The following is a 27,661-nucleotide window of genomic DNA, read 5'->3' on the forward strand; positions in this document are numbered from 1 at the left end:
GAAGGCTGTCATACTTTAGGGTGCCCCTTTTCCTTCTCCCATTAGTCTTCGTGAGCTCATAGGTGCATTGTATTCTTTTCCTGTGGCTGAATTATGCCACTCCCGTCCTCTTCCTTCCCCTTAAAAGGCAGAGATGGTTAGACAGTAGTCATTGTTGGCATTAAGTAAAAATTCCTTGCTCTTTTGCAGAGCAAACACAATATATGGTTTCTGTGAGATGTCTTTATACATATTAATTAAGCAGGTGATTCAAAGTGTTGGCCTAGATCTGTGAGACTGAGTACATCAGTAACAGAAGATGGGATGGAAAATGTAGCAAGTCAATTTCTACATGCTGTGCCATTCATTGGCTTTGCATAGAAATGTATGTGGAATCCAAATAGGCTGCTAAACTAATGAGGCTGGCCAGGTCCTCTTCCTCCTGGAGATGTATGAACAAGCTGTTGCAGTCTTGTTGAGCTGTTTTCACTTGCTTGCGTGTTTTCTGACAGGAATTGCATCTGCAGTCTGGAAGTTGGTGTGTATTTAGGAGTAACTATTTTCTCCTCTGAGAGCTGCTTCATGATATTCTTTAGGAAAAGGGCCAGATAACTGAGTTTGCAAGAAGCATGTTTGGCTTATTAAACAGTATACAATTTAGAAAAGGAAAATGAAATGGATCAAAAGTTTGTCCAGCATTTACAGCATGCTTTTTCTTATAGAAGATGAGTAAAATGCTTATTGGGCAGGTAATCAGCAACTTTATTTTAAACATGGGGAAAGTAAGGAACACACAAACATGAATTTTTTTTTTTTTTGTACTGGGGATCGAACTTGGGTCCTTGCGCTTGCGCAGCAGGTGGCGAAACCACTGAGCTAAATCCCCGGCCCCAGAAACATGAATATTAAAGAACAGAAAAGCAGTGAACTTATGGTCTTATTTGCTCACAAAAATAAGGTCACATTTTTGAGAGTTAAACTTAATGTGGTTTTGCTGCATCTCTGCAATATTAAGTAGTAGTTTCAAAGATTCCACAGGCGTCAAATTTAAGGCTTCTAATTGGCTATTTGTGGTAGAGGAAATTAGGGTCATAATTCGTAAAATTTCATTTTCCTTTCTGATCTGCTTGTCTTATGTAAGTTGGAGCTCAAACTAATTATCTAGAGATAGTGCTCACTATTCACTGTTATTCATTTCTGAAAACCATGTAGTAAAGCATAGAAACAGGAATCATGTTTTCCCATTGTACATTTATGTCTCCTTCTTAGTACTCAACATGAAATTAATTCTGGCAGTGACCCAAGAACTTCATAAAAGCAAAGATATGGGAGCTTTAAAGTTTGATAGCAATTAAATTAGTAAAATCAAAATTCTATTAACAAAAAGCATAGATGTTTTAAGTACACTGGAGAGGGCCCCAGTATAGGACACAGTGTGCATATAATCTTATTGTATGAAAATGTGATCCATTGAAAAGTAACATGTCAATTCTTATTATACATGCCATTGGAGTTTCAGTCACCATTAATTCTACTTGATGCTTAGATGGAAAGGTTTGGGAACAATTATTTGGAAGGCCTCTGTCTCAAATAAATAAAAGAAACAACTAAGGTATACAGTTAAGTAAAAAGGGCAAAGTGACTATAAGTGAGTATCATATGCTACAATTGGTGTACAAAAAGGGAGAGAAATATATATAAATATGTTTTTCTTTGTATGCATAAAACATCTTTTGAAAGATGCAGAAATAAATGCTAACATTGGTTGCCTCCCCTAAGGGGACCTGGTGAATAACAGGCTTTAGAAGGTCCCTTTTCTATCATTTTTTATTGGTCTTGGAATTTATAACCTACTTAAAAACACAATTTTAGTTTTAAAATATAGAACTTATGTTAAAACACAAACTAAATGAAAATAAACTCTTTAGATAATTCTTTGTAGTAAGACAAAGACAACGAAGTCACTTTTTTGTTTTGTTTTATTTTGTTTTTTTGAGACAGAGTCTCTTTATGTAGCTCAAGTGGGCCTTGAACTCACTATGTAGCCCAGACTGGCCTTAAACTCACAACACTCCTCCTGCCTCAGCCTCCTGAGTGTTGGGATTACAGGTGTGCACCACCATGCCTGGCCAGTAACAAAGTCATTTTAATATCTTTAGATTAGAATATCAAACTAGGACTTATTTTTTTTAGAATAGTCATTGTAAGCCAGCAAACGGAAAACTCAATCTCACTAATAATTAAATAAGAGCAATTTTAAATATCATACCACTTTCATCATTAATTTAGTAAAGGATTTTAGAAAGAAGTAATTTTGGCAGGGTTTTGAACATGTAGAGACTTTGGCAAGTTTTCTTGAGGCAGTTAAGGCTAGTGTCACCTTCCAGGGCAGCAACTGGCCACAAGTAATAGGTTTAAAATAAACCCTTGGCAGAGGCTGCACTGCTGGGACTCTGTTTTAAGGAAATAACAGAGATGTGGTAAGAGATTTGTTGACAAGGAAAGTTGTTCATCACACTGTTGTTTTAAAAGCCTGACATTAGAAACTTCATTAACAGCCAACAGTAGAAAAGCCATCATGTATGTTGTTATGTATATATCCAGGATGTATTACATACATAAAGATATTTAAGAAAAAAACTAATAACATGAACAAATATTCTTCATGTAATGTCACATCAAGAGTAACATATAATCCTTAATATGTGTTACAGTTCCATTTATGTAAAAATACTGTGTTACATAGAAAAAGGCTTAGGAGAAATATATGCACCATGTGATTAAAATGAAAAATGTCCTAACACCTAATATTTTTACTATACTGTACATTTTCTATGTTTAGATACACAAATACCACTGTATCACAACTTCCTACAGTATTCAGTACAGTAACATGCTACAGACATTTGTAGCCTTGGAGCAGTAGGGTAGACCAGTGGTGGCGAACCTTTTAGCACTTTCAATGATAACAAACAGCCCACTGCAGCAGCACACATGCCATAGGTTTGTCACCACTGGTGTAGACCACAGTCTAGGTGTAGGGGGCTAGACTGTCTAGGTTTGCATAAGTACACACTGATATTTGCATTATGATAGAATTATTTAACGACAATTTTCTCAGAACAATCCCTTCTATTAGGCGATGCATGGTAGGGTGACTCCTTACTGTGGCTGTATCAGTCCTAGGTAATCTTTCATTGCTTCTTTACAGTTCTGTATTTTAAGTTTCTACATCAAGTAAGTATTACAGTTGTTTTTGTCCGGAGCAAAAAAATTGCTATTGTGGGATATAGGATATGAGGTAAAACTGCATAGGTTGTAGAGGACCCTGGAATCTGGTTCTTGTATTTATCTCAGTGAGATTCTTTTTGAAGAGGGAGGAATACAAAGTCCCATGGCTTTGTCTTGTGCTGCTGCAAGTGGAACTTACTGATGGATGCAAGTCGTGAAGCCTTAAGAAGCTGGCTAAAGCTGCTTTCTGCTCCCCACTCCTCTTTTTGTGAAGTCCTCGCCCTAAGCCGTAAAGTGTCTGCTGTAGACATCTTGAAGGATGAGTTCTAGGTCTACAGCAGTGACTGAAGTGTTTCAGAATTGCCATGTTGTCTGTGCAAATGTCTTCTCTTGATAGCCCTAGGTGGGGTGGACCTGAAGAGCAACGCAAACATCAAAGCTGATTTCATACAGTTGGGAGACGGGTTATGTGACCTCAGTGTTGGCTCAACACAGCGACATTTGCTAGGTGCAGACCAGGCAGACTCTCAGCCCCCAACACCCGGCAGTCAGTGGTAACAATCCAGCAGACCACAGATTTGCTAGGGCAGTGAGTCCACCAAAGCTATCTTAGTGTTGTCCTCTTTTGGGGCTATGTGGTCAGGAAGGTGAGGGTACATATTGTGGGACAAGGGGCAGAAATTACTTTAGAAAGTGACTTACCAAAAATGTGCTAGAAAGCACACTGACTCTATATGTGTGTTCTACTGTATCTGGCTAGTTAAATTTAATGAACATATTTTGGTATTGCAGATAATTTCAGTTTTTGTTGCTCTTAGGACGATAGCACCAATACTGTATCTGAAATGCCTTCTTTTGTCCTCTTGTCCTTTCCAAAGAAATAGCATTGGCCCAAGGTTTATTACCTCTGTCTTCCATCTCCAGGTGTGACAGAGACTGGCTGTGTGGCCTTGAACAACTCAAATTAACCCACTAGAGCTTGGTTTTCTCATTTGTCTGGAGATTGAAGCAGCCTACGCCTGAGGTCCCTCTGGCTCTAAATGGGTATAAACTGGTCGTCCTATAAGCTTTATTGCTTTCCTATCTGACTCACCTTTTCCCCTTTTCTCTCTCACAAACAGGAGCGGCTTCGGCTGGAGGCCTCCTCTACCTGCGCACGTGGGCAGCCGCAGTTTCCGGATGCGTGCTGGCCACCTTCACAGGGTCCATGTGGCCTCAAGTGCTTGGACACCTTGTTAGCTCAGGGACAAGGCCTGGGGAGACCATGGCCGTGGCCATGATAGTTTATGTTCTAGACATGTTCTTCTGTGCATGGTGCACAGCTTTTAAGTTTGTTCCGGGAGGAGTCTACGCTAGAGAAAGATCAGATGTGCTCCTGGGTGAGTACACACAAAGGGTCTAGAGTAAAGATAGCAAAAATATCCTCAGGGACTGCCTGGGAGTTAGCACTTTACATGGCTGGGGAGAACAGGATGATCTTGTTTTCTTAGTAAAATAGCTTCTCATGGTAAAAAAAACCAAACAAACCTGGAAGAATGTCTGAATTATAAGTTAGAAACAAATTTCTTGATTTATCATGCCTTTTAGTAATATTTATTACTCCAAAGCCCTTTTAAAAGAATTGGTTGTGAAGAATGTTTAATCTACAATAAAATGTAAACTGTGTACATAGTATGTTAGGAAAGGTATAATTATGATGTTCATGTTGCTATGTCAGTACTAATATCATAAATATACCTGTGGGTTGTGATTTTTTTGGTTGTTCTGAATTTTATCAATGGTCTTTATTTGCTGTATTTTTACCACTAAAATATAGTACATATGTATCTTAATGTAAATGATAAACTCCTAAATCACAGAATAAATACATTTTCCATTCTGTGGTTATGAATTTGCATACCAAAATAAAAAATTCACAAGTTAGTTTATTTATTTTTGTTTATTTATTTATAGTGCAGGGAATCGAGCCCAGGGCCTTCACACTGAACTACATCCCAGACTTTTAAAAAAAATTTTGAGACAAGGTCCTTTTTGTCTTCTGGCAGTAAGAGAATTACTAATATATACCACCCATACACAAATCAAATGTGCCAGCCATTCAGTGTAAGTAAAATTTGTCAAATCCTTTCACAATTAAATCTTAGAAAATAAAGGGATGGGTATCTAGTTCTTGTTTGCTTATACACTCGTTTTTCCATTCATTTATTTTTTAAAAAATCTCACACACCTATTATGTTCTTGGCATGGTGCCAGAGGCCAGAAGTGAGAAACCTGGTGTCCCTGCCCACCTGGAGCTTTAGCTGAGTGGGGAAATACTCCAGATAGACAAGACAGACATTTGTGAAAATTGTGTAGGACAATGCTGCGAGAGAGTGGGTGGCTCCTGCCTATGTCTGTCTCAGTTCTCCCTTGTGCCACGGACATGTCCAGCTGCTCTGTGCATCTTTCCTACCCCGTGAGCACACATCTGCCAGATCAGGCTGCTTTGGAAGGTGTGTTACTGAGAGACATGGAATACTTTAGAAATGACCTTTGAGAACTTAATATTTGTGGTCAGTGCGGATGCTCCCATCTAATTAGTGAAATACATTGCTGCATTTCTTCTGCAGTGACCTTGGCTTTGAGAACCTTATATTTCTTCTGGTTTCTTTCAGGTGGGTGTACTCTGTCCTGCTCTGTTTTCCTGTCCAATGCCCTACTTTTTTCTTATTCAAGCTTGCTTAGGGGGTCTGCCATTTGAAGAAAAGGAGAAAGTAAGAGCTATCATGTGCATAAATTTGTTTGCTTAGAATTTTATAACTGACGAGATCTTTGAGTTTTCGTCTCACTATATATTGGATTGCAGAAACCATGCATTATTATGGCTTTATACAACTTTTTAGGAAGAGTGACATTATATGGGGGAGGGTACAAAAACCAAGAATGTTGCCAATGTTCAGAGTAGCTTTTGTTTTTTTGGTACCAGGGATCGAACTCGGGACCTTGCGCTTGCGAGGCAGGCGACAACACCACTGAGCTAAATCCTCGGCCCTATAAATTTATTTTCTGTTTCAGTTGCTATTTCTCAGAAAATTGGACCTAACTTTTTTTGGTAGCCTTCCACCTAAGCTTACTTGGCATTTTCTAATTTACATGTTGTTCTATATCTCTATTTGCATTCTTACTATGTATGATTTGAGAAGTATGTAAGCTTTATATGTAAGCTACTTTGTAGTGCATTTAGCCCCATTTAGCCCAACTTTATTGCCATGCTATTGGCACACTGTGAATTCTGGCCTGCATCTTTTACCTTGATCCTGTCTGTGTCCTGGGTGCCCACATTCAGAGTAGAGTTATTGCTACATGCACTGCCTTACTGAGAATCTGCGTGTGTTTCATTGTGCATATCATCTTGGTGCATGTGAATGCTGTTCAGTGGAGAAGACAGAGTCCTATGGCAGCTCAGAAAGTCCTTTATCTTGTTCTCCACTGTCACTGCTTAATCAACAGGCAGTGACAAACTATGAGCAATCTAGCAACTGGGGAAGACTCAGGAAATTCAAGGATGCTCCTCGCCAGGGAAAGGCTGGGTGTTTTTTCATCTAGAGCATGATTCTTAGAATCTGAGTTGATTTCTTATGATTGTCCCTAGCACTGCAGGAGCAATTGCTTAGGTGCTGAGATGAATTAACTCATAACTGAATTTCAGGAAATGTTCATTTAAAATACATCTTGGCTCCTGGAATTTACCATTGGAAAGATTTTCACATTATACTATATTATTTTCTTTCTCTTTTAACAGGGTCCATGATGCTAATTATTGGGCTGAATATGTTATTTGGTTCAAAGAAAAACCTTGATTTTCTTCTGCAAACAAAAAACAGTCCCAAAGTACCTTTCAGAAAGAGTGATAAATACATTAAACTTTGTAAGTATAGTTTTACATTTTTTATAGAAAGATGTTATATAAGTTTTCAAACATGTGTAATTCAAATATAATGAAGCCTCGTATACTTTCCACTCAACTTCAGTAATTCTCAATATTTTGCCAATGTTGATACCAGCTGTCTTCTCGCTTATTTTGGTTTAAGTCCTTTAAAGCAAATCCATGATATTGTGTCATTTCAAACACAAATAGTCTGTATTAGTTTTATTTTACTTCTAATACAGATAAGCTGATTTAACAGGTAGAATTTTCAAAATGCTTTGTTCTAGTAATTGAGATTATTTATTCTATTTCTTGTTCTCTATTTTTTGAAAATTAAATATATTAACATTTAGTGTGTTGATAAACATGAGTTTCAAACATTCAGTTAATTATTACCCATATGTGACTCATTTAAAATGGACTAGATTTAACAAAACTTGAATGCATACAAAGTGCAGATTAGGTAATTGTTAAGTAGGACACAAAGATATATAAACAATAGTCTTTACCCTCAAGGCATTGATATTTTACTACAGAGACAAAATCTTACAATGTAAAAGATAGAAAACAATTAAGAAGCTGTATTGATTTTTAAAATATTTCCAAGAGATATGTCACAAAGCAGTAAGACCATCATATAAAAACCATCAGATATTTTTCATCATGATTTAAAAAGGTTATATTTAACTTTAGGAGGAATGTGTTTATGTGTGTGTTCTTTTGTTTTTTGGCATGCCCCTTGAACCAGAATCTGGTAGCTTTTGTTGGTTCTTAATCATGATTTTTAAAATAATCATAATCAAATTGAGGCATTTGGAAAAGTTTATCTATAGAGTTTTTAAAAGTAGACTTTATTTTTTTGTTTTGTGTTCTAAAGTTTAGCCAGATAGAGGATAGATAGATAGATAGATATAGATAGATAGGTAGGTAGGTAGATAGATCTGGGAGAGTCTTTGCACTTTGTGAATCTGAAGAGTCGTGTCTTGTCAATTCTGAAAAATCTTACCAAATATTGCCTTTCTCATTCCCTCTCCTTTTTCATTTTTCACTTCAGTGGGTTATGTGTTGAACCTTCTTATTGTATTCTTCATGTCTCTTATCCACTTTCAATTTTTGTACCTTTTGTGTGTATGTGTGTGTGTGTTGCCCTTTGCATTAATTCTCTATTCCACTTTGTCTAATCTGCTATTCTCCTTGTCCATTGAATTGCTAATTTCAACTATTACAATTTTTTTCTTTCTAGACATCTATTAGATTTCTTTACAAATACTGCTGATGGTTATTTTAGTCTCACATCCCTTAGTCATACTTTTGGATATTCTCTTTTATTTTTCTAAACATGTTAAACATATTTATTTTATATTATGATTTTGAAAGTCCAATATCAGAAGTCTTTGGGAGCTTGATTCTGCAGTATGTCTGTCCATTCTGGTTCCTGCTCATGGAGACTTGTTTTCTTGTATACTTTATAGTTTCACTTTAAGTTCATGGTCCTTGAGTTGCTTGTAGGGAATACTTTTTTTTGGTACTGGGGATCAAACTCGGGACCTTGTGCTTGCGAGGCAGGTGGTGGAACCACTGAGCTAAATCCCCAGCCCCCCAAATAAAGTATGTGTTATGCATTTCACACATGAAAATCAATCTGACATCTAGATATTCCCACAAACTCCTTGCCCAATAAACTCAATAATTTTGAAAAAATTATTTTAAAAAGTAAATTTAGTTTCTTTTACACAAGTATTTCTTTCTGTTTAGTGTTGTGGCTACTCGTTGGTGTGGGGTTGTTGGGATTAGGACTACGACATAAAACCTATGAAAGGAAATTGGGCAAGAGGGTAAGTAATTCAAAATATTGAAGTAGAATTTTATATTACATATGTATAGAGATATTATTTTACACTTTACTCTTCTGTTTGAATGCTAGATATGGACCTGATGCCTACAGGATTCTTCAATCCTTGGCTCACATGCTGATAATATTAAAGCATTATTTTATGAAATTGAGTTCTTGGCCTAGATGTAGACTATCCAAAATTTTGTTGTTTGGTGTTATTTTGCCATTCATTATTTAACATACCTAAACTCTGAAACAAGAAATTCTTATACTTAATAGATAGTTCTAAAGAGAGCAGCCAGAAATTCTTTGACACCAGAAAAATCTCACTGATAGTTCTTGATTTTACAGCACATGAGTAGCTTGTATATTGATGAGTCCTAGAAGTTTTCTTGTCTTTTTTTTTCACATAAATCTTTTAAAGTCCACTTCTCTTCTAGAAAGGTGAGCAGAATTGAGAGGAAGTTATTGTAATGCTGCCTTTTTATCCACTCTAATAAAAATTCTATATCTTCCTAATGCAGCCAGCGTTACAGTTTGGCTAAAGTAGAATCTGTGTAGTTAGCTTGAATTTCAGCAATCTGTACCACCAGAAAAAAATTCTTATTTAAAAGCTATACTGAGGATTTAGATTATGTTTCTCTCATTCATCCCTGCATGCCCAGCACCTCATTCTGTGCTTGGCACATATTCAGAGCTCAATAACCATTTTTTTCTCCCCCTCCCTCCCTCTCTTCCTTTCTGTAGTGCCAACTATCACACCCTGAGCCGTTCTCAGTATCACTGCACAGTTCTTTTCCTGCTCACTTTAGTTGTTATTATTGTAAAATAAGGTCCATCAAAGAGGACACCTGATGTCAGCCAGGAATTCCTTTTGAAAGGAGTAGTTGAGTTTGATTTAATACTCATTCATTCATTCATTCATTCATTTAACAACTGTGTGTTGAATGCCTCTTGGTGTGCCTTGTGCTAGGGATTACAGAGGTAAACAAGCTGGATAAAATCTCTACCTTCCAGAGTCTGCATTCTGGTAGAAAAAGAGGGTATTCACAGGAACAAATAAAGAAAGACAATCATTTTAGATCAGGCTTCCCTGAAGGAAATAGAATTTTGGAGTGGAGAGTAACATCTGGGTAGTTAGAGAATCCTGCTCTGAGGAGGTGACATTTAAGATGAAACTTGAAAGTTGACCAGCACTGAGGGAGGCTAAGGCAGGAAGATTGCAGGTTTAAGTCCTGCCTGGGCAGACTTAACCTACGGGAGACCCTATACTGCCAGAAAAAAAAAAAAAGAAATGAAAATGAAACACCAAAAAACTCCTGAAAGTTGAGAAAAAGACAGTTGTTTGGAGAGCTAGACAGAGGACTGAGGGAGAACCGACCTGGTGGATTTGAGCAGCATCAGGGTGACCAGCATGGCTGAAGTGTGGTGGCATGGTTGAAGATGGATTTGGAGAGGCTGGAGAAGGCGACATCACATAGGCCCCACGAACCATAGTGGGGAGCTCTGACTCTATTTTACTAGTAAAGGAAGACACAGTGATTCCAGTGAAGAAAATGATGTACATCAAATTGACAGCTCTGGGAAAATGTATTGGAGGGGATGAGGAGAGGCAGGGATATGCGTTCTAAGCTTTCCCAGTTGTCTGCTAGAGATGATAGTAACGTCACCTGGTGTGGCAGCAGTGGAGTTGGAGAGGAATGGAAAGATCTAGAAAGCAGAGCTGGTAGGATTGGTCAGTGGGTTAGATGTTGTTGGATGAGAAGGAAGCCATCCAGGATGGCCTCTATGTTTTTGGTTGGAGCTCCTAGAAGAAAGGAGATGGCATTTACTGAGATGGGAAGAGTGAAAGAATCACAAGCCTTGGAGTGACGAAATCCAGAATCAATTACAGATGGATACTTGTGCAGAAGGGCAGCTCGATCAATATAATCCTGCCTCTGAAAATCCCTGCTGATGGTTGCTTTCTCTTTTCATGGCCTATACTATATGTCATCACCCTTGTGTAAAGATGTGACCCTCAGCTCTTGGCTGTAGAAGATGTGTGGTGACCTTATCTTTTCCTTCTCCCAACCTGAGCTGCATGGTAGAGTTTGAGTTGTTTTTTTCAGTTGTGGTCATGGCTTTGTTCTTAACCAGCCATTGTCTTTCTCAGGGGTCCCGATGCAGGTCTGGGAGTCATTTGAGAAGGATGGTTAGGATCTGGCAGCACATTCTCTGACCAGCTCATGGACCCCACAGAGGAGCTCTTAAATGGGCTGTGCTCCTAAGTCTTGGTCTTGCCAGTGTGGTGGGGTGTTACCGTATTACTGACTAGGTTACATTAGGGTGATCATTTTATAAATATGGCAAAGACCTCTAGATATCCCTTTGTATGTGATTCTCCCTTGCAAGACATACCATTATTTTGAGTATGGTGTTTTAAAAAAATCATTGTCATACCTTTTTGTATTGTTGCTATATATGATAGATCCCAAGACAGTATTGTTGTTTTCATGTTTTTAATTCTAAATGACAACTAGACAGGTGTAATGGAGCACATCTGTAATCTCAGTATTCTGGGAGGTGAAGGAAAGAGGATTGCAAGTTTGAGCCCAGTGTGGGTAATTTAATGACTTAGTGAGACCCTACCTCAAAAGAAAAAAAGTGCCGAGGTTGTAGCTCAATGCAAAGGCCCTATGTTCAGTCCCCATTTCTGAAAAAAAAGCCATCTGATACATACTTTGCAACTTTAAAACATTGTTTTTGTGAGATTCATCCACCTAGAAATATGTAGCTTTAATTCATTTATTAGGGCCATGTAGTATTCTGATATGCAACACCGTTTGTTTATTTCTTTTCCTATTGACAGAATTTATTTACTGGGGATATGTACTGTCCCATTATATGTAGTAAGTAACATTCGTTTTTTTCCTATTGATGGACAGCCAGCGTGTTTCTAGTTTCTTGCTATAATAAGCAATGCTTATTATAAACACTCACTTTCACTTTTGAAACATTCCTTGGAACTCCCCAGCTTAAGGTAGATGTTCATGAAATATTTATTATGAGAATGCCAGATAGCAAAATATCTCCTTATTGTTAAGATGTCTAAGGAAATCTTTTTGCTGAAATATGAATTTTGGTAGGGAGGGGGAGAAAACTAGGTCACCAAAAGTGCTATTTTCACAGTTATCCTAAATTACCATTAATCAATTCCTCAGGCACCAACCAAAGAGGTCTGCGCGGCCATCTGGCCTTTCAGGTTTGGATACGACAATGAAGGATGGTCTAGTCTAGAAAGATCGGCCCAGCTGCTCAATCAGACAGGTAAGTCTCAACGGAGCTGGTTCCAGGTTTTGAGGAATTGCTACTGTTAGTTTGATTTTCAGCAAGACTGTGAAGTCACAGGAGGGACTGCTGGGTCATACACTCTTCTCTTAAAAAGACACTTTGCATTGTTGGGCAGCAGCAGGTCTAAGCTTCCTTAGCCACATCATTCTCTGAGAACAGTTCATCCTGTTGATTGCAAACAGCGCCTCCTCCTGGAGGTCTGAAGGGGATTCTCGTCATGCCCTTCCTGTTAGAGATGCCCTTGCCATGGCTCCTGTCACTTGGGGGCCAGAAAACTGTCGGATTAAAGACCAGAATGAGTCAGAAGTAAAGTTCATGTGTGTAGAAACTCTTCAAGAATACCAGAGCTAATTTTATTTGTTTATGGCACTCATTTTTATATGAAGCATCCTTTAAAATATGTGGAATTTGGCTCTGAGATCAGATACATGGAGTATGTAGTTAGATAAGTAAAGAGTTAACTTTTCTGGCTATTTTTAATGATAAATATGCCTCCTAAATTTTTTCTTAATTTTTTTTCTTTTTCTTCCTTTCTCCCTCCCTCCTTTCCCTTCCTTTTCCATTTCCCCTTCCCCTGCCCCTCCCTCTCCACTCCTCTTGCCCCCCCCCCCCTTTCTCTTCCCTACCCTTGGACAAGGCATCACTCTCTTGTCCAGGCTGGGTTCAAATTTGCAATTCTTCTGCATCATTCTCACAGCGTGCTGGGATTATAGGTGTGCACCACCACATCTGGCTCCTTTTGTATTTCTTATTTTGAATCAAGGTCTCATTAAATTGCCCAAGCTATCCTCAAACTTGTGATCTTCCTGTCCTGAGTAGCTGGGTTTACAGGTGTGTGCCACCTCACCTGGCTCCTAAAATACTCATTTTCTGTTCCAGATTAAGCTTGGTGATGAGATACTTTTAAGGGGTTAGGGAGAGAGGTAGTAGGAATCAAACTACCACTGAGTTACATCCCCAGAGAAATTTATGAATGTTTCTGAACACAATGCCACTAAAAATTTCTCTCACTCTTAGGCCTTATTTATTCTTGATTACAGGCCTCTGAGGCACAGCTGGCCAAAGTCTTAAAAAGCCAAGCTGGGTGCCGTGGTGCATACTTATAATTCCAGTATTCAAGAGGCTGATGCAGGAGGACTGTGAGTTTGAGGCCAGCCTGGGCTACAAAAGGAGACCTGGTATCCAAAAAAAAAAGCTAATAAACTTACTTCTATACCAATTCCATGGAGCTGTTTGCTATAAACCAGGTATTTGTGAAAGATGTTAAGATTATATAAAATTTTGGGCAAGATGTTAAGAATATTTGAAAATTTAGAAAAATTATGCTTTTATCCTTCCCAGAATTTCCCTAAAGTATTCCATGTTTTAATTACATTTCAAATACGAGAAACACCTTTTACAGCCAAGATTTGAGCCACCTCCTGTTAATGACTCATAAAGAATTACTTTGTTTTGGGATTTATGAGTTCAGACAAAAAGGTTAAGGTAAAGAATAATTTTGCTGCTGGGGATTTAGCTCAGTGGTGCCGCCACCTGCCTCGCAAGCAAGGTCCGGAGTTTGATCCCCAGTACCAACAACAACAACAAAAAAGAGTAATTTTGCTATCTATGTCTTAGTTACTTTCTTGTCACTGGGACAAGATACCCAATACCCACAATGTAAAGGAAGTGAAGTTTACTTTAACTCACATCTTCAGTCCACGGCTGGCCCCACGGCAGGAACAGCATGGTGGAAAGGCCTGGGTGGAGGAAAGCTGCTCATATCACGGCATCCAGGAAGCAGAGAGAGGAGGGAGGAGTTGGGGAGGGTGTCACACCCTTCCAGGTCATGCCCTTAGCGACCTGCCTCTTCTGACCAGGTCGTAACTCCTAACTCCTAACTCAGCTTCTGAACGCATATTAGGGATGAACCCACTGATGGGTATAGCACCCCCTGAATCTCATCACCTTCCAAAAGCCCCACCTTCAAGTGCATGAGTTCTGAGAAACATTCCAGATCTAAACCATAACATGCCGATTGCTTTCTACATCTCTGTGATTCCTTACCATGTGCTGTTTTCTTTTTTTAAACAGGTGCAGATTTTATAACAATTTTGGAGAGTGATGCTTCTAAGCCCTATGTGGGGAACAATGACTTAACCATGTGGCTAGGGGAGAGGTTGGGTTTCTATACAGACTTTGGTCCAAGCACACGGGATCACACTTGGGGGTGAGTCTACCTTGGGAATTAATCCTGAACATAGACCTGAGAGAGTGAGCATAGGCTCGGAGTGGAAAGTTGACACTGTCGTGTCTTTGACCTGTGAATACAACCCCGTTGTCCTTCTTGAGTGCATTTTCTTTCATTTTTAATGTGGTTCTGCTATTGCTGGATATTTCCAGTTCTTCACCATTATATACCATTCAGATTTGGAGCTGAGGTCACGGCACCAGGCCTGTCTGACCTGGTTACTCTCCTCAGGGAGTTTGTGGCCCTTCATATCTGCAGGTTCCACATCCACGAATTCAACTAATTGCAGATCAAAAACATGAAAAAAAATTCTAGAAAATTTCAGAAAGGAAAACTTGAATTTGCCACATGCCAAGTACTACACTTAATCAATGCAAATGAAGTGATATATGGGCATTGTATTAGGTATTATTAGTAGCATAGAGATGACAATGTACATGGGAGAGTGTAGGTTATATGCAAATGCTGTGTGATTTTATACAAGGGACTTTTGGGTTTGTTTTTTTTGGTACTGGGAATTGAACTTGGGACCTTGTGCTTGCGAGGCAGGCGGCAGCACCACTGAGCTAAATTCCTGGCCCACTTTGGTATTTATAGAGTGTTCTGGAACCAATCTCTCATAAATACTGAGGGACAGGCAGGAACTTGTACACACAAAAAATTAATAAGTGAGTTTGAGATTGTGATAAGTGCTATGAAAAAAATGAGAGAGATAGAGAGAGAGAGAGAGCACCTTTGTGGGGCAGTGGCCCTTGAGGATGGTGGTCCTATAGGCAAGCTGGTCAGGAAGGCCTCTCTGGAGAAAGAAGGGATGATGAGAAGGACCCAGGACCAGGACCAAGAAGAGCTGAGGAACAGCCAGGTAAGGGAGGCAGGGTGGAACTTGGGGTAGCTGCAGTGGAAGAGACCCAGAGAAAGATGGTAAGAAATGAATCCAGGGAAAGGCCTCTGTTGCCCAGTAGTGATGAGATACCACCCGAGGATTTTAAACAGGAAGTGATCTGGTCTTATTTACATTTAAAAAGATCCCTTTGCGAAGAAAAAGTGTGGGAGCTGGGAGGCAGGGGAGGACTTAGGTACAATAGCACAGATGAGATGACAAAGTGGAGAAGAAGAGAAGATGGCAAAGTCAGTAACTCTTTTGGAATAGAGCTGATGGGTCTCGATGGCTTAAAGATCAGTGACAAATCAAGGTTATGTCTAGGATTTATACCTGATGGGACACAATGTTTACTGGGACTGGAACGGCCAGGAGAGCCACATGTATGTGCTGAGTTTGAGATGCCCCAGGCAGTTAAGTGACGTCCAGTGCATAGCCTGGAAGGTGGAGCAGGACAGGCCCAGCTGGAGGTGATGCATGGTAGAGACAGACTTGTCTGCCCAAGAGGGGCCCAGAGATAACACATGCAGCTGCTAAAGAGAAGTCAGCTGAGGTCAGAGCCCTGCTCCTCCTTTTCACATGTAGCTCTTTGACATTGAGTGAGGTGACAAGCCTTTTCATATGTTTATGGAACAATTTCTAATTTTGCACATTGTGACATTGTGTTCTTGCCAGCAAGATAAATTCCCATATGTGTTAATACTGTATTAGAATGTTTATGCAAATGGGTTGTCAGAGTAACAACGCAAGTGAAATGGATTTTCATATTACCAGTGTTTCCCTCTGCATGTCTCCTTAGCACTACTGTGCTCAGTGATAATAGCAAGATGTGCTGAACCGACAGACTGCTCTATAAGTCGCCATCACATCGCTGCTCTGAGTGCCCCTCAGTGGGATGTTTGCAGCGTGACATGTATCTGTTTAATGCACTTGCTTCTTCCCACCTGTATAGTACGATTTGTTTCTTGTCACTCCATTACAGGATTATGGTACTGTCAAGATACCCAATTGTGAAATCAGAGCATCACCTTCTTCCGTCGCCAGAGGGCGAGATCGCACCAGCCATAACCCTGACTGTGAACATCTCAGACAAACTGGTGGATTTTGTTGTGACACACTTCGGGAATCATGAGTGGGTTTCTTTGATATACTTAATATTACACATGTGTCAAGAAATATTATTCACACTGCCACCTGCCTCGCAAGCGCAAGATCATGAGTTTGATCCCCGGCACCAAAAAAGAAATATTATTCACATATTAATTGGTTTCTATGAAATAACTCTTTTTACTTTATTTTTTTACATCTGCTATTATTTTTCCCCATGTTGTTGGTGGTAACAATCAGACATCGAAGCATTTGGGATACAGGAGTCCTAACATGAGCATTAGTCCACAGGGCCTGATATGTGCAGTAATTCTCTCTGTGGGTGCTTTACTAAATGCATTATCGAATATCATCTTCACTCTGTAGAGGGGAAGTACCATTTTAGCCCCCTTTAAAAATTGATAAAGAGGTCCGGGGATTTAGCTCAGTGGTTCTGCCGCCCACCTTGCAAGCTCAAGGTCCTGAGATCAATCCCTGGTACCAGGAAAAAAAAAAAACTGATAAAGACCCTAAACTGAGAATACTTGTCCTACAAGTAGGAAGAAATTAGACAAATGCAGAGCCCACAAGTGCTTGGAGCCTCGTGGTAAACCAGACTAAAAATAAATTCCTTTTGCCTACAAGATTATTGGTATAAAAAGTTGCATTTTGGGATTTGAGGGTAGTGAATAACATTCCTTTTCCCCTCATGTTTTCAAAATGTCTGCTAAGCAGGCAGAAGAATCTGGGGGATGGAGGTCAAGATGTCACTTTTAATACACATCCTGTCTGGTAACATGGGTTCTGTGTTCATGTGGACCTGTGAGCCCGGCCACCAACCGTCCATGAAGAGGACTCTTCCAAACACTAGTCCCACCCAGCAGTGGCAGAGCCTGCCTTGGCAAGCTTTTTCTTTGGTGGAAAGAATTGGACAAAATATTTTGTATGCAGAGATTCCAAGGAGAAGAGAAAGGAAGGGCTGAGACAAGAATGTCTACTTAATTCTTCCAAACTAAATTAATTAGAAAAGTCCTTCCAAAACAGTAAAGGACATAGAGAGAGGCCAGTGGTGTTTTTTAAAAATTAATTTATTATTTGTTTCTTGTACCAGGGATTGAACTCAGGACCTTGCACTTGTGAGGCAGGGACAGCCCCTAAGTGGTGATTTTTTTTCCCCCATTACTTCATTGGTACATTTTAGGTATAAAATACAGTTACATTCATCATTGGGATCTTGTCCCATTACATGAGTCTCTTGGTTCTTATTTTTTTTCCCCTTCCCTTGACCTCCCTTCACCCCCTCCACACTTCCCTATTTGCAAAGACCTTGTTTCCGTTTTTTTCCTCTTCTCATATTTTTTCCTTTCCCTTTTTTCTCTTCCCCTACCCTTCCCAATTCCCCTGCTCTTTTAGACCTTTTCTTCCTGTTACACAATATCAGTTATACATTTTTTAAATTACAATATTAAGATCTAGGAGACATTACCACAGATTTTACAGTATTTAAAAGGATATAGAAAGCATATTACAAAAATCTTTTTTGAAATAAATTTGGCAACTTCTAAGAAGTAACTTGGAAGACAAATTAATGAAACTAACTCTGGAGGAAATATAAAATTTGAATAGCACCTATTAAAAAAAGTATATTCCTAGCTTGAAAACCTACCTATATGACAACAGCAGCCTCATAAACATTTTAACTGATAAATTATATCAAACAATTAAAGCAGAAAAAAGAAGGAACACTTCTCCCCTCATTTTAGGAATTCAACATTGTGCTAATCCTAAGACTGGATAAAGATAATAGAAGAAAAAAGTATGAACAGAGATAGAAATTTGTTTAACAAAACAAACTCTTAGAAGTCAGATCTGGCAGGATGTAGAAAGTGGTTTTGTTATAGTGATGGCAGTGTTGGTTCAGCATTGGAAGATCCACCCCCAAAAGTCATCATTTTAACAGAGGAAAGGAAAAAGCTGTACGATCCTGTCACTAGTTGGAGAAAGAGTATTGGACTAACTTCTACAGCTGTTCATGGTAAAAGCTATCAGGAGATTAGAAGTAGAACAGAGCCTTCTCAACAGATTAAAGACATATACTCCATACTTCCAGTGAGAATGCCTTATATGAATGAAGAAGATACAATGCTTTCTCCTTAAGGTGGGGAACAAGGGCAGATATGCCTACTCTTCAACTGTCCATTAAACTTTGAAACGTAGGCCTAAACCAAAATAGTCTGGCAATAAAATGACACAACTAGGATAGGATTGGCAAGGCAGAAGAAAAATCTTTATATGTAGATGAAATGATCATCTACAGAGAAAATACTAAGAAATCTCTAGGAGCCCCTAGAAATTATACTTGAATTTAGCAGAATTAGAAAACACAAGGTATATATAAAAATTCAGGTCTATGTATATGTGCTATAAATGAAGAATTGGATATCGAAATTTAAAAGTTATGTAGGAGTACAAAGGACCTAGAAAAGTTAAAAACAAAAAGAAAAACAAAAACAGTGTTGGAAGATGTTTAGTACCTAATTTTAAGACTTCCTCTAAAGCTACAGTAATCAAGGCAGTGTTGGTGTAAGGCAAGACATATAGATCATTGGAATAAAACGGAGAATCTAGAAATAGAACCACACATATATGGTCCACTGAGTTTTGAAAGATTATTTAACATTAGCATTTTATAGAATATAAACTCAATTCAAGAGCCGAGGAAGAGATAGTGTTTTCAGCAAACGGCACTAGAACACCTGGTATCTGGATATAAAAAATTAACCTCAACCCTTTATTTCCATACATGAAAATAACTTGAAGGGATCTATGAACCTAAATAAGAAAGCCTAAAAGTATAAAACTTTAAGAAAAAGTTATAAGGGAAAATATTTATGAATTCTGGGTAGGCAAGAACTACCTAGGATATAAAAAACATGATGTATAAAAGAAAAAAATTGATAAATGAGATTCCATCAAAATTTAGAACTTTAAATGACATCATTAAAATGAAAAGTAGTCCTTAAACAGACCATATTTACATTGTATATAACCTATGACCAGAATCTATAAAGAATTCTTAGAGTTCATTAATAGACAACTCAATTAAAATGTAGACATAAGAAGATGATAAATAGCCAGTATAGCACAAGGAATGGTGTGCAACTCTAGAATCAGAAAAATACTAATCAGTACAATAATAAGATTGAATTATACACTCATTAGGGAGATGAAGTCAAAAGTTTTAAAAGCCTTGTCATGACTTTTTCTTTTTGTTGGATTCTCCCTCTTTGTGTTTAATTTGTCACACCCAATGGATTCATTCTGCTGGGTTTCCTGGGGTTTTGATCCTCATTGTCTTTTCCTAGGGTATTGTCTAAAATTTTTTGGAGTGCTGGTTTGGTATTCATGAAGTTCCTGAGGTGTTCTTTATCATGAAAGTATCTTATTTCTCCATCAATTTGGAAAGATAGTTTTGCAGGGTACATCAATCTGGGTTGGAGGCTGTTTTCCTTTAGGGCTTGAAATACATCACTCCAAGCTCTTCTTGCCTTGAGCGTTTGCATTGAGAAGTCTGCTGTGATTCTGATGGGCTTTCCTTTGTATGTGATTTGTTTCTTTTCTCTCACTGCTTGTAGAATTTTGTTCTTCTGTTGGATTTCTGGAATCCTAACTATTATATGCCTATGTGTAGGGTTTTTTTGATCAAGGCTACCTGGAGTCCTATATGCCTCACTTATCTGTATGTCAAGTTCTTTTCCCCTCCTTGGGAAGTTTTCTGCCATCACTTCTGTGAACAGTTTTTTTTATGTCATCTGCACTCTCTCCTCTTTCTTCATTGACTCCAATCAGTCTTATGTTATTCTTCTTTGCATCGTCTAGCAGTTGCTGGATTGATTTCTCGTGTACCCTTAAAATTTTAAAGGAATTTTTCTTTTCCTCCTCACTAATTGCAATCTTATCTTCTATATGTGAAATTCTATCCTCACATTGGTTCATTCTGCTGTGCAGACTTTCAGTGGAGTTTTTAATCTCTTGGAAATCTGTTTGTATCTGTTTTATGGATTCCATTTGTTTCCTATGTTAGGATTCCATCATGTTCCTCAGATCCTCTATTTTTTAATCTGTGTCCTTTCTAGATTTATTAATCATGTCTTGCACCATGAGCAAAATCTTTGCTGTTATCTGAGTAATTATTTCTGATTTTATTTTTCCCAGATCCTCTTTTGTTGCCAGTTCAGAGAGTCCAGGTGGTTGAGTATCAGAGTGTTCCATCTTGTTTCACTTTGGGGTTGCTGTAGGTGATATGGAAGTCTGTTTTTGAGGCTTGTTTATGTGTCTTCTCATTTCCACAGGGTGGAGGTGGGGGTGCTTCTGGAGCCCACGCGGCTTACCTTCTCTGCCCTAGCAGCTTGGGATGGCAGCAGGGGAGCTTCCTTCTGTGTTCTGGGACTGGCTCAGCTTCTCTGCCCTAGGAGCTTGGATGGTGGCAGGGGAGCTTCCTTCCAGGTGCTGGGTCTGGCTGAGCTTCTCTGCCCTAGGAGCCTGGGATGGAGGCGGGGACCTAAGTGGTGGTTTTTTAAAACTCAGTCCTTCTGCAAGGAAAATGAAAAATGAAGAAAGAATTTCGTCCCCAATTACTAACAATCGCAAATAGTGACTTAGAACTAACTCATTGACCAATGCCAATCATAATAATATGTGGTAAAAGCAAAAATAACAGTATTCAGTTTGTTCTCTACCATACTAAAGCATAGTCATTTAAAACCCAGAGGTAAAATGCTATATGCTATAACATAAACATATAGTCCCTGCCCACATTAATGGTACAAGAGTCCACAGACCTTTAAAAAGACATACAGACCATTAGAAAAGCAACACTGTTATACTGTCAATTTCATCTAAACAAAACCAATGTACCTGCTACCTTTATTGTTTTGGTTACCTCAAAACAGTTTTATTCATACTAATATATGGATCATGAAAGCATATTTAAATATTTTCTGAAATAAGTCAGAATATTAGAAACATAAATAAACTACCTAAATATGGTTAATATGAACCATTTACTATCAGACTCTTGCTTGTCTCCTTAGAAATAAGAGGAGTATTTGGAAGGCAAGTGTTGTGTCTCTTTACAAAGCTGGAGAATTGCCTGTTTCTCCCAGTAGTTTGCATGAAGCAAGCACAGGCCTTCAAAAATAATTTCACTGACCTTATATTACACTTGGATTGGGTTTGTCTTTATAGTGGTAATTTTGTGTTTAAAGATAACAAGTCTCAACCTAAGAAGCAACTGATTGAAATCCCCACCTTTTCTGTTTCCCTTCCTCCACCTTGTCCCTTTTAATTCTCCCCCAGCCTCTCCCAGAATGTATAGAATAGACTTGAAAAAGAAGCAAAAAGCCAGAAACAGGCCTGAGAATGTGCTTGGAAGAGGAGGGAAGGATCTTTTTCTAACTTTCTATTAACCGCTTACTTAAAGCTCTCTGATTATTCTATTCTTTTACTTGTCATATGCATATGATTTAAAAATAACAATGAAACAATGGTGTAATAATAATAGCTATGATGTTTTAAGGAGATATAACTCTAGGAGGGAAGCAGTGTAGTTTAATGCTGAGCAGAATGGGATTCCAATCCTATTCTAGGGTTTGGATCCTAATTTAGTCACTATGTATACTTTGTGGAGTTATTTAACCATGCTGAGGCTACTACTTCCTCTAGTGTAACTCAGGAATGATGCTGCCTACTTCATAGGTTTCTTGTGAGAATTACATGAGATGCATTATCTCATACAAAGTACATAAATGTAGTATGTGCTCAGTTAATACTGGCTATTTTAAAAACAAATTAGGCAACTCTAAAAGTAGGCTGTCTTGGGTAACTTGAAAAAGAGTTTGTTCATCAAACATGAGTTAAGCTGCATTGCATCCCAAGCAGTGAGCTAGGCAGTCTGTCCTTATGAGCCATCACTCTTGTGGCCCTGTCTGTGGACACTGTAGCTTGCCAATACGTGACAGAGGCTGGTTAACAGAGGAAGACTTATGAAGTCATCATTATGTACTTGTGTTTGCCTTTGTTTCCTATAAAACAAAGTAGATACAAAAATTCTTATAGTGAATAAATAAAGATTTCGTTTTCTGGTGATTGTGACATACAAATGTGAGAATTTCATTAGGAATGAATTACAGGATGCTTGTGCATGTTATTAGCTTACTCAGCAAGTGTTTAATTCACTGACTATGTGATTTCTCTTTTACAACCAATAAACAGGAAATAGTGGCTTTTCTTTTTAGGGAAACACCATAAAGAAAATTAATATTTTGGGTAATTAACAGAGCCACCAGTTAGTCACCATTGTTTTTCTAAATCTATAATGTGCATCATGTGAGAGATTTTTTAAAAACCCAGAACCTATAGCCTGGGGACTACAGCTAGCTTTGAAGGATAATGTTGGTGAGTTATAGTTTGTTGTCTTCTAAATTCTCTTTTCCAGCTCACATATTAGGGTTGTTGGACTGGTGAAATATCAAATATAATAAGAAAATATAAAACATTTGTTCTTTCTCTTATCCTTTCCTCATACATGTACATATACTTTTTATTATTATCACTGTATAAAATCTATCTCCTAGCTGGGTGTGGTGGTGTACACTTGTAATCCCAGTACTCAGGAGGCCGAGGCAGGAGGATTACCACAAGTTCAAGGCCAGCCTGAACTACATAGTGAGAACTTGTCTCAAAAAACAAACAAAGAAAAAGATGTAGATATATAGATATAAAAAAGATACAGATATATAGAGAGAGCTTGTCTCAAAAAACCAAAAAAAATCTATATCTCTATCTACCTATATATATAATATTGAGAACTGTCAAACCAAATTCACAGATTTCCCCCCAGTAATGTATTGCTAGAACATATCTGAATGTACACACTATTTGTGCAGTGGCTTTGAATTTCCTAGATGTGGACTGGAACTGTACTTGCATGTATTAGAAGGAACAGTACTCACTGTAGACCTGAAGCAAGGAGTACTTGCCATGACTTTGGAAGGGTCCAGGGAACATGTAAGGGTCCAAGGCCCTCAGATGCCAGTCACAGTGGGGAATCACAACAGCCTTAGGGCTGGAGGGACCGAGGAAAGTGTTCCCAGAGCCCTGAGATCTAGACCCAGGAGGGGAGGCCACTGCCAGGGAGACTGGGAAAGAAACACCGGACTTCACTCTTCTCCCACTTTTTCATCTGCTGCTGCCTCCAGTTGGCTAAGCTGAACTGCAAATGAGCAGTCAGGGTGCGTGGGAGGTGAACTGACAGTGGTCAGCCTCCTGCATAGAGGAGGGCATAGGATGGATCTGAGTAGGGAAGTTGAAGAACAACCACTGCATATTACTTAACCTTGTTTAAAAATAGAGCCACACCTGCCTTCAGAAATTACAAGAACTCACTATCAAATATGTTTAACAAATGGCCATTCTTGTCACTTTTCTATTTCTTGGGACATCTTTTAATAGCACTCAGCTGTCTCCGCATATTTGTCTGACTTAATCCTGTCTTCACATCGTATCTCAACGAAGTTTTCCCAATCTTCTCAGTTCTCAGTGCTCTCCCTGTACCTTCCTTTGTCAGTTTTTCTTAACATCCATTTATTTTCTTTCTTTCTAAGTAAATGTCCGTGTTGGTCCACTGCCTGTTTGCTATTGGATCCATTGCTTGCTCTTATTCTCATCTGTACACTGCAGAGAGCTATGATGCCTGAAGTCCTTAGCTCTTGGCTTCTGGGTTTAGCCGATAGGAAGCGCTAATGTAAGATTGGATGGAGAGCAGGAAGAGGAGAGAAGCCAGGGTATTTCTTCCTTTCTCTCTCTCTGTCTCTGTCTGTCTCTATCTCTACTTCATCTCTGCTTTCTCTGTTGTCTCTGGTAACATGGAGTCTCTTTGGCTCTAGCTCCTCTCTGGGTGATCCCAGCTCCTCTGGGTAGCACCCTTCACCTCCTACCAAGCAGTACTGGCTTCCAGCCTCTGTAATATCACTTCCTCTCACTATAGACATGGTACTAATTTCTCACTGCTGCTAAACTTCTTGGTGCCTCACTGACCCTTGTTTGGCCTCCTGTCATCTAGGTAACCAATTCCCTGTATTAAATTCACTGAGTTTGAAACACCTGGAGTGTTTCAGTTTTCCTGGCTGGATCATGTAAAATAGGATGTTCTATTTTTCCTCCAAACTGATGGTAAAGTCCTCAAAAGCTGGATGTGGCTGTCTAATTATCTGTTTTGTGTCTATCGTGATTAGCATGATGAAAGCAACATGTCCATCCAGTATTACGCAGGATTGCTGAGGAGGATTTCAGCAAGTGTCAATTAAGGGAGTTGTGTAGGTTACATAAGCCTGGTGCTCTCTGTGAATGTTAGGGTTCTCCTTCTTACAGTCTTCTTGCCTCTTTTTCTTTTCTTTCTTTTTTTGAGTATTAGTACTTCAACTGTAATGCTGATGAAAGGTCTCACATTATGTAATTTCTTCTGATAAAAAGTTCAACAAGTATTGTATTTAGAATATTTAAATCAACTTGATTCTAAATGGCTTGCAAAGAAAGATCATATTGTTCTTAGTCAACAATTTGTCAGCCTACCCAATAAAGCACTGTATCTATACATTCTTTATTTGTATAATATTAAAATATTTGCCAAAATAGGTATTGCTCTGGATTTGTACTGTTTGAAGATGTTCTTTGAGAATTTAGTTACCTAAAGCTTTTAAAAAATTATCTCACATGAACAATAAAGAGGTATATTATTATTTTTCTTTCAGAGATGATCTTGACAGAAAACTGCAAGCTATTGCTGTTTCAAAACTATTGAAAAATTCCTCTAATCAAGTGATATTTCTGGGTTATATTACTTCAGCACCTGGTTCCAGAGATTATCAACAGCTCACTGAACATGGCAATGTAAAGGTAATGCAATTATAATAGGATTTCTGATTTATCAAGTAAAATGCTTCTTTGTTATTCATGTTTTTTAAGAAATGTAGTGTAACAATTTAATAGGTATTCTGATTATCTGCTGTTACACAGAAAATCACCAGGAAACACACTGAATTAAAACAATAGCAGAATCCGTTAGCTCACAAATCTGCAACGTAGACAGGGACTGGAGGCTAGTTCATCCCTACCGTATGCAGATCAGCAGGGTGCTCAGCTGAGACTAGAGAATCTCCTTTGTAGATTTTTCATGGATGGAAAGTTGGTGCTTTAGGCTTGGGACTCAGGTTCCTGTGTACATGTGATTTGATTTTTTTCTCTCCATGGTGTCTGAGTTCTGAGAATGAGTATAGAAGAAAATCAGGGAGAACCTGAATTGCTTTAGATGACTTAGTCACTGAAGACTTACAGTGTCACTTTTACTTTTGTCTTAAGTCTGATCACATTCAGCTGAAAGAAGTATAAGCCTCACCTCTTGATGGGAGAAATACCAAAGTCACATTATAAGAATACCATATATAAAATGAACTATTATTGTAACTATGTTTAGATTATACAGTCTGGGGCTAGGGATTTAGCTCAGTAGTGCTGCTGCCTGCCTGGGCCTGAGCCACAAGGTCCTGAGTTTGATCCCTGGTACCAAAAAAAAAAACCCAAAAGAATATACAGTCTGCCACATTGTGAAAGTTAATTATGATGCTGAGAGTACAAGATAAAATGAAATATCAGGTAGAGAATGGTGGTCATCCAGATAGGGCTCACCACATGACTCTGAGTTAGTCTTTACCTTTTCAGGTTTCATATACTTGAATTCATCAGTGTATCCAGATATAATCAAACTCTGGAAGTGGCACACAATCAAATCCTCAAGAGACACTAAAATGCTAAATGCATTAATTTATAATTAGAAATATAATTGTTGTAGATAACTAAGCCTTATGTGTATTTCTTGGATCTTTTCATTTTATTTTTAACTTCCTGTCTCTATCTGCAGAGAAAAGGGCTTATGAATTTATGTTGATTTGGCTGCTTCAACTCTTGTTAGAGTAGAACATTGGAAAGACAGGTGACAGCATGACATGATGAAGGTTTTCACCATGTGATAGAAAACACAAATGACAGTGGTTCAAATATGAGAGAAGTGTGTTTCTTTGTGTAAATATCTGGGCAGGTGAATCAGCACCAGTAAAGTCACCCAATGGTGTGTCTGGAATTTGTGCTGTTTTATTGTGGCTCCACTCCTGTGGCCTCCACTCCTATGGACCAGTCTTGTAGAATAGCATCCGTGTTCTAGTTAGCATGTTAGAGGAAGGGACCATGAGAATATGCAAGTTATTTAAAGGCAAGATCCAGGAAACTGAGTCCTGACACTTCTTATATTTGTTTGGTGGGAATTCAGTCATACAGCCATGCTTTGGGGCACAGAAGCTTAGGAGATAAAATATTCCATCTTGATGGCCATATACCAGCTAAAGATGCCATGATTTTGGAAGAATGGTACATACTGGGGACATGAGTTAGTCTCCACATTTGTGGACAAGGCAAGGAGTAGTCATGTTAGACTCCTTTTTTGAGCTCTGGTCAGAAGGTTTATGATGATGACATTTATTTGTTTATATTATTATTGTTATTAAGAATACATAAGGAAGAACAGTTTTTCAAAGACATGATAGTTCAGCTTTGGGCTGAGTTTGAGGCATACATGGGACTTTAATAGAGGTGTCCAGCAGGCAGGTAGATACATGGATCTGAAGTTCAGGACAGCCATTGGAACTAGCAATAGGGATTAAGAAATCGCCACAATATGGATGATCACTGAAACAAAGGAAGTGGGTGATTTTGTTTACAGAGTTGGAGAAATACACAAGAAAGACCAGGGGAAGCCCTTGAAAAAGCCACCCTGAATGTGGCTGTTGTGAGGGTGGTGGGTGATGGAAGAGAAGGCAGCTTCTCTCAGGAAGAAGAGTGAGGAGAGCTCAGAAGAATTAGAGGAAAACTGAAGAGTGTGGAGTCTCAGGCTGTATCAGTTACCTATCGCTGTGTAAAAAAAATGCATCAAAATGTAGTAGCTTGAAGCAACATTTCTTTTCCCCACCATTCTGTGGATTGCCTGGGTGGTCTCCTATTCTTCCCTACGTTTACTTGTGCAGTAGGCTCATGACTCTGCTGAGGCTGGAGAGGCCAGGATGGCCCCAGGCA

The 27,661-nt window shown here is 38.7% G+C and overlaps 1 protein-coding gene across 8 annotated transcripts in view; it reads left to right on the top strand.

Annotated features, from left to right (window-relative positions):
- The window catches only part of Cwh43 (cell wall biogenesis 43 C-terminal homolog), a 139,851-nt gene that overhangs the window by 56,828 nt on the left and 55,362 nt on the right, over nucleotides 1–27,661 (top strand). For all 8 annotated transcript variants that reach the window (XR_002396692.2, XR_002396691.2, XM_087187615.1 and 5 more), the window contains 7 exons: nucleotides 4,332–4,589; nucleotides 6,992–7,117; nucleotides 8,873–8,952; nucleotides 12,155–12,260; nucleotides 14,358–14,493; nucleotides 16,377–16,526; nucleotides 25,291–25,435. Coding sequence is in view for 6 of the 8 variants with exons in the window: in XM_087187615.1 (XP_087043741.1) it covers nucleotides 4,332–4,589; nucleotides 6,992–7,117; nucleotides 8,873–8,952; nucleotides 12,155–12,260; nucleotides 14,358–14,493; nucleotides 16,377–16,526; nucleotides 25,291–25,435 (1,001 nt within the window). In the remaining 2 variants the exon portion in view is untranslated. The remainder of the gene's footprint in view (nucleotides 1–4,331; nucleotides 4,590–6,991; nucleotides 7,118–8,872; nucleotides 8,953–12,154; nucleotides 12,261–14,357; nucleotides 14,494–16,376; nucleotides 16,527–25,290; nucleotides 25,436–27,661) is intronic.

Source organism: Heterocephalus glaber, unplaced genomic scaffold (assembly GCF_053883595.1).
Source record: "Heterocephalus glaber isolate CG9 unplaced genomic scaffold, H.glaber_assembly_v1.0 deba00001509, whole genome shotgun sequence".
NCBI lineage: Eukaryota > Metazoa > Chordata > Mammalia > Rodentia > Bathyergidae > Heterocephalus > Heterocephalus glaber.